The 8293-nt window shown below is 37.7% G+C and overlaps 1 protein-coding gene across 1 annotated transcript in view; it reads left to right on the top strand.

The window, feature by feature from the left end:
• The first annotated feature begins 1224 nt into the window (after nucleotides 1-1224).
• The window catches only part of barhl2 (BarH-like homeobox 2), a 54315-nt gene continuing 47246 nt past the window's right edge, over nucleotides 1225-8293 (top strand). Inside the window, exons 1-2 of the mRNA XM_030048779.1 lie at nucleotides 1225-1376; nucleotides 7555-7600. Of these exons, the coding sequence (XP_029904639.1) occupies nucleotides 7573-7600 (28 nt within the window). The 5' untranslated portion in view covers nucleotides 1225-1376; nucleotides 7555-7572. The remainder of the gene's footprint in view (nucleotides 1377-7554; nucleotides 7601-8293) is intronic.

The raw sequence follows: 8293 nt of genomic DNA, 5'->3' as shown, positions 1-8293 counted from the left end.
TTCTCGTGGATTTGATGCACATAAAAGAGGTTTTCCATTTCATTATTTAAAAAAAAAAAATACTAATTTGACTGCATTTTTTGGGGCTTTAAAATAACAATAAAATCTATTAAACACTATTTACAGTGAGGTTAATTGGATTTAATCTCATAACGAGTAGGTAGGCGCAGGTATTGCTTCTCTTGGATCGAGGGGGGTCAAACCTCACAAGGTTTGTATAACATTTACTTCAAGTGCTGGGACTTGTCACCTGTTATGTGGTACTTATACTACATGTCACCACCACAGGCGTACAGCTTCCACTCACTCTCCTTCCATGATGCTGCTCGACTGCCTCTGACTGCCATAACACAGCATCACACTGACTGCAGGATGTAGTCGAGCCAGACTAATGCTACTCCGATTTTTACATCCTGAATAAACCTGCAGTTTACCCCTCTTTGTAAGCTGGACTAAATTATCTTGCATCATGACTTTATTCTAAATCATATGATATTTATATGAAGATAGTGTAGGGGGAATTATTATTAATCATGCGCATAGGTTAGGCTACTCTTATTTTATTTTATTTATTTATTTTTTATTTTGCACCACACCGCTGACCGACCGCCACAATCAGCTGCAGCATCTTCGGGAGCTCAGCTTAAATACTGACACACAGGGCAAGACAACAAAGGCACACTGTACACTGATATGCACCATTTTATAGCCACACATCAAAGCAGGTAAAAAAATCGCAAAAAAAATAAAAATCGCATCAAAGCAGTTTTCCAAGTTTTTCTCTCATAAACGCACTGGAGAAAACTGATGGGCAGCGACTTTTGAGGTGTTGTATGGTTTTAACTTATGCAAAGCCCAAAACTGCAGAGGCTACATGCATGCATACATACATAACGGTACATAAAAATAAACAAATTAAAATAAATAAATAAGAGAAAATAATAAATAAATAATTAACTAAATAACAATAGAGTAAAATATTAACCACATAAAACAAGTGATAGCAGTTTGATCCCTTCCTTATTGACACTCTTCCACAAATGCCATACTTCCAGACCTTCCAGCCTTGGTATTATTGGAGGCCAGTCTTTTTTAATTCCCACAGTTTTGAAAGGTCATGTGACGTTTGGTCACATGAGGTTGTTTAAATCCAGGAAGCGCAAGCCGCAGTTTAGGGTTGTAAGTGCCCCAAATCAACCGGCTGTACATTTTTTTTTTTTTTTTTTTTTAGGGCTCAGGAAATTACTTCCGGCGCTAATTATCTAAGAACATCCCGTCAGTTTGCAAAGTTACTGCCTGAGAGTTTACCGAGCGAGAAACTTGCAGCTCACTCTGAAACAGCTTCAGTCCGAACTGAGGCGCCTCACCAGCTGAAGGTACAACAAGGCTGCATGGCATTTGTCTATACATGCACATTGCACCACACCACTTTCAAAACTTCTTCTACTTAGCTAAATGGCATTTATTATATCAGCATACACAGAAAATATTCTTTGAGAGAGGAATTACCACTTTGGTTTCTTCATTTCATGAACTTATCAAACAACATATTCTCCTAAGGCATTTTGTTGATTAGTTAGTCCATGAGAGGGTTTTTTTTTTCTTTTCTTTTCTTTTCTTTTCTTTTTTTTTTTTTTTGAAGAGAACATGGAAAATATGCTTTTATTCACTAAAATACAATGGAAATTTCTAAGTAAAAAAATGGAAAAGCGGTCCCTGCTGCACTTCAATTAGGCACTAATTAAACTCCCCCAACATTTAAAATGCTTAATATCTTTTAATATCTTCACAACCTGCAGGACAGAGTAGAGTCAAATACAGCTACAGTTTAAAATACCACTCTTTCTTTTTTTTCTTGGCCAATTTCCCACACTGTGAGCTGCAAAAGTGCACAGTATAGCAGTATCCCTATAGTATAGACCTAAACATTATGGGCTAGCCTTTATCAAATCTCACTGGCAGCTTCATTATTCCATTCTCGTCCACTATCCAAGGTTGATCTAATCACCAGATCAACAACTGGAATGTATGAGAGAACAAATAATGGAGACAAAATGAACAAATGATTAGTATGCTGTGAAAAGTACAATACGTTTCTTATTTAGCATTTAGATAACTATCTATCCTGAGGAGCAAGCTTCAAAGTTGAACCCAGTTTAGGCGAGGGGGATTAATTCTCTCTACTGCATGCTTCATTGAATCTCTCATTACCAAACTTTGTCTGTATTGATGTTAGATTTGATTGAAGATTAGAGCATTTAGCAAATCTTGCTTTTCCGCATGTATCAGGCTTTTTCAAGCACAGCACACCGCTCGCTGGTCAATACCCTCACTTTTATCCAGTGTCTGCTTCATTTAAACTTAATCAACTCCATCAATGAACTGGAACAGTGAAACGTCCCCTGGAACAATAGCTTTTGTTAGATAATGCTTTGGTCTTATTCCCAACCGGGTGGCGATAAACCTAAAATTACACTATGATGAACTATTTCAATCAATATGATAATGGAAATTGGCTTGGGTGACTCTTTGCAGGGCTTAAGGAGCTAGGCTAAAGCCTATGTGACATTAATACATCTCCATGCTCTCTCCCTGCAGTTGCAACCCCCTACCTCACTTTATTGTCCCATCTTTTCAGTGACATTGACTAGACCATATTGCAAAGCGCCTGGTAGTCTAATGATCTATCTTCACCAGGGAATGCTTGTGCTGAAATGGATGCACAACCTGACGGGCTCATGCATTGTTTCCTATCTAAATTATAGGCTCTATACTTCGTTTCCTGTAGTGGCTCAGCGGGGTGTAGATCAATCATTGATGGCACCATTGTAAAGCAGATACAACATGACTTTTGCTGCACATTTGGACGTTTTGTCCTTGCGTGGGATCCAGTGCCTGTTATAGACTGCCGTTCATCATATTTATACTGCTACCAAAAGACCAATTTCAGAGGCCTTAGCAAGGAAAACACATGGTCCCATCTGTTGCATACAAATAAATATGCCACCTTCCGGGACGATGCAGCAGTGATCATAATGATCAACTGCCAAGTGATATGACTTACCATAAACCTGTTTATTTGAAAAGGTTCCCTCAGCCAATAATACCTTGTATTTATTTCAGCACCTATTATTTTTTTCAGAAATGATTTATAAAACATGTATACCTCTTTTATCCCCGTACTTACCAAGTCATTTCATTATCACTTTCTGAGCCAGTGATTGGCACATGACATGAGATGAATGCCCTTGGGTCATCTACAGAGAGTTGAGCAGATATTGCTCTGTAGCCTAAAGTTATAGCACTTGAGTTTTTCCTTTAGCCCCGTGCCTGATTGAAAACCATAGCTTTTATTTAGCAGGCAGTAGTTGCCTCTTGTCACTGATGGGGTTATTACTAATGTCTCTCCATTCACCGGCTGCCTTATTTACTGGTTTGTTTGTATATCTTACATCATGGCAAATTAACTGTCATCTTATACTGGAAATCCTGGAGTCAAAATTTGTGACCAGGCTTGAAGAATTGTGATTATTTAGATTTTAACTCAGAATGGCAGTGGAAATTAGGAAATCCATTGTGTCTCAAAAAAAAAAAAAAAAAAAAAAAAAAAGCAATCTACTTGTTCATTGCAGGTTAGCAAGTGCTTCAAAATCAGATAGGGCTGGTTATTATGGACAAAATCATATATTAGAGTAATTTTGACTGACCACCTCAGTATCAACATTGTGATAATATCATGGAAATGACTATTAGTGCTTTCACAAAATATTTACACAGCGAAATGTTTGGTCATTAGTAATGTGGATATGATGACCAAGCAGAGGCAAATAATGTAACAGCTAGAACAGGTTAAGAAGTTCAGAAAATTGCATATCTTTACTGTAATGCAACCTTTTAAACCTGGGAAAGACGACACATGCTGTATAAAGATATTGTGATATCCAAAATCCCAGATGATATCTATTCTTATATCCCTTTGTCAATATGATGTTGCCCAGCAGCCCTAGCTTCAGATATTCCATTTCAGCCATTGCTTGTTTAGAGAGCAAATGATTGTAAGCTGAAGATATATCCAATGATCCTTGTCAACACAGAATCAAAATCAGCATCACTTAGCTTCCAGACAGGCCAGTCAGTAATGCTACCGCAGTCTAGGTCAAAGAAATCTCTACTGCCAAACTTTGTAGTTTAAAGCTACAGTGAATTTAAAAACATATTAGGGTTAGGGTGACATGGACAAAAACAAATATCACAATATGTTTGGCCAAATACTTGATGTTGATATTATGACGATATTGTTGGGGTGACTGTTGGTGCTTTCATAAGTTATTTACGCAAAAGAGATAAATGCTAAGGTGCTAAACAATCATCAGTAATGTGGATATGATGACCAAGCAGGTAGAGACAAATAATGAAACAGCTAGAACAGTCTAATAAGTTCAGAATATTGCATCCCTTTACTGTAGTGCAGGAAAAGACATCAGTCATGTCATATCACAATATTACAACATCTGAAAACTCATCACATATTAAAATGAGATATTGATATATCACCCAGCCCTAAGAAAGAAAGAAAGAAAGAAAGAAAGAAAGAAAGAAAGAAAGAAAGAAAGAAAGAAAGAAAGAACACTCCCATCAAATCCCATAAATGATATTTAAGAGCTAACATTTCTTTGCCAGCAGCTCATGGGTCATTTCATAGACATCAAGCCTTCATGTGGTTTAAACATGCACCCAGTACAAAAGTAATCCTAAAGAAATGTGTAACCTCAATTCTGATTTCTATGAGACTCTTTTCTCTTTTCCCTTTTCTGTAAGAAAAGGGGTATTTGAGTTACATTTGACTAGCCTTTGGGTTTGAAGTTTCACATTTAACAAGAACAATCATTTTATTGATGTAAAAAAAAAAATGAATTGAACTGACTTCATCAGGATTACTCTCCGGTCAAGAAGTAGAAACCAGAATCTATTCTAAAACAGAAGTTACATACAGATCCACATTTTATTCCTAAGATTTTAGCCAAGATGTGTAAACATGTATAAGCCTCTCTCATTTGAAAGATGAGTCCCAATCAGGATTAATGCTATAATCAGTGATGTCATTGTAACACATCCAGTCTAACATGAGGAAATTATTCTGTCATGTCATGCAAATAGGCTAACATTAAAGTATTTTTCATAGAAGAGATAAAAGCAGTTGATCAACTACTGTGTCAGAGATCACATTCATATAAACCGATAATTAATTCAATATGTATGTTATCACTGCAAATGTGCCATGGGATTGCACAGAGTCTGTACATGGTTAAATTAAAATTAAATCTTTCAGCAACAGCCATAATGGCTTGCTGGCACTATTAGTGTTTCCCAGTTAAACCAATAGGTGCAATAGCTTGTGGTCGGTGTGGAAGTTGCAGAAGGTTACGGATGAGGGACGCAAAAAAGGGGGAGAATCTCAGTCTACCAGAGTGAAAATGACATCGAAAATTTGAAAGTGAAAAAGCACGGGATGGTGTCAGTGAGGTGATGTGACTGTCAGTTCACAATAACTTACATACACACTGCTACAACTGTATATTTCTCTCATATTGTCCAAAGAACATTTTCCATTCATGGCTAGCCATTCTGGGATAATCTGAAAGTCTGAGATAATCTAAATCTGATACTGCAGATGGAGTGTTAGTGGTTGGTTATTCTGGTTTATAGTTTATGACTTTATTTTGAAGAGACTTTATTGGCACTGTCAACCAGACCAGGTGTGACCCGACTAGTGCTGCCACTTGAAAGTCGATGAGTCGAATCATCAGTCCGCAGTTTGTTGTATTGGAAGGCCAGCTCTGTGGGTGGGAATCACTGGGTATCTGGTGACATGATACCTTTGTGATATTTTACCCCCAACAGCAATGGTATCACAATACAGCTGTGATATGCGATATATTGTACAATAATCAGCTAGGATTCATCACGAATTCTGTAGCTGAAGAAGAAAATGAAATACCCAAAGGCAAAATATTTTATACAGTTCCAGTTGAAATATGTTAAAACAGGAACAGAAACACCTCACAGGAACTCCAATTAAGCTGAAAACTGAAATACTGGTACTTGGTACAAGTGTATCGACAATATATCACACCAGGGAGTATGTCCCACCCCTAGCTGACTCTGAGTCATATGTAATCTTTTCCTCCATGAAGAAAAATACCCAAAAACCAACTAAAGTTGAAAATGGCAGAATATCCCTTTGTCGGTGCTATAAAGTGGTCCATGATCTTGATGTGAGCAAGAATAGTGTCACAATACTAACCTAGGCCTAGGCAGCATATTGTATCAATATCATGACATGACACAAGGATTTTGGATATCATCATATCATATATCGTGATATAGTAAAGGGTTGTCTTTTCCTGATTTCAAGAAACAGTAAAGGGATGCAATTTTCTGAACCTGTTAGTCTGTTGTAGCTGTTGTGTTGTTTGCCCCTGTCTGCTCGATCATCATATCCACATCAATGATGATTGTTGATCAAAAATGTCAATGTGTAAATATTTTGTGAAAGCACCAATAGTCATTTCTATAATATCATCACAGTATCGATATTGAGGTATTTAGAGAAAAATATTGTGATATTTGATTTTGTCCATATCGCTCAGCCGTAGCTTGACCAATATGATTTGAATTCATTTTAGTTGTTCTTTGTCGGTGCAGTGTTTCCCAACACTGTGCCGTTAAGACCCACATGTATGCAGGTTTTCATTCTGGTCAAACGCCACAGCAGCTTCAACTAGAGACGAGGAACTAATCAGTGAAATCAGCTGCTGTAGTGTTTGCCTTGTGAAAAAACCTGCATACACACAGCTGACAGTTACACAAGGTTGGACACCATGATCCTGTGTGGACAGCTTATCTGAGTTTCAGCTTCTTTATTTAAAAAAACGTATTTTTATTATATTTCGTTACATTTTTTTTTACTACTCAATCACCATTTTATACACAATGTGTTGAGAATTTTCTTTTGCTGGAGGACAGCTCATGACAAGGATCGATACTGATCGCTGTGGGACCGAACAGGGACCTTCCAGTCACAGTACTGTCTCCCTAACCTTCCACCTTCTGCAGCAGCCACTGTCAATTAGCCTGTCCTGCATCATATTGAATAAAGTTGCTGCCATGTCACTATAATCCACCCAACATGAAGCACCAGATGTGTCGTTTGACACTTTTGAATATGTTCTTTGCCTTTGTTTCCATGTTTTACTCCCAGTGCAGGAAATGATTTGAGAGGACAGACGTGCACAACAGATACAGCACCTTGAACATCAAAGACATGCACTGGAGTATTAGTAACAGTGTGTGTGTGTATGTGTGTCTTTGTGTGTGCGTGCGTGTGTCTGTGTGTGTGCTGTAAGTGTGCATGCACTTACACACATCTGTAAGTGCCGATGTGAGTTTGTGTGTGTATTGGCGTGTCTGCCATAGGAGAGCATCCGAGACAGCCAGAATATAAAAATTTACAGGCCTTTCCCGCTTTGTCTGTCTTCTCTCTTATTCTCTTAGGTGAACGGGGCCTGAGTGATGGGCCCAGAACCTTTCATCTCACCCAGTGAGTGTAAATAGCTGTCATGTTTGATTGACGGTCTGACATGCACTTGTGATGCCCTGAAAGAGGGAAAAGAGATTCAGTGAGAACACAGAACATGGTTCTGCTGTCTTCAAACCAAAGATGTAATGAATGAGTAATTGCATGAAAATCAACAACATTCTGCAAATTCCCTGTATGATGTCTGTCAGAGTTCATGCAGAGAAAATTACATAAATTCCTTTTTGTGTATTTAAATAAAACTTTCCTCAACGGCTTATTATGTGAAATGCTGCATTTATGACAATCACAGAAATATGTGTTCTGCATTTTTGGCTTTCAACCTCATAACAATAATACCAATTTGTGCATGTACCACTTATCAAAGAGAATATTTTCCAAAGCACACACACACTGCCTTTATTATCTATGTAAGATAGAAATGCGTTTGTTTCTTTTTGAAACATCATGACCTTATCACCTTTCTGTTTTGGTCTGTGAAGCATCCCTGGCTACTGGCAGGCAGCCTGTAAAAACCCCCGTAGCAGAATTGAGCATTAAGTTACATTTCGTATTGCAAACTGTAACATGTATCTTGCACCATCAAACATACTTACAGTATGGAATTGTGTTTTGACACATTCATAACTGAAATGTCCAAATTGATAGTGTCCTTAAAAACTAAGAGATTACAGGCAGCATTCATCCTTACAGTTC

Source organism: Myripristis murdjan, chromosome 4 (assembly GCF_902150065.1).
Source record: "Myripristis murdjan chromosome 4, fMyrMur1.1, whole genome shotgun sequence".
Classification (NCBI taxonomy): domain Eukaryota; kingdom Metazoa; phylum Chordata; class Actinopteri; order Holocentriformes; family Holocentridae; genus Myripristis; species Myripristis murdjan.
This window is presented reverse-complemented; position numbering and strand designations above follow the sequence as displayed.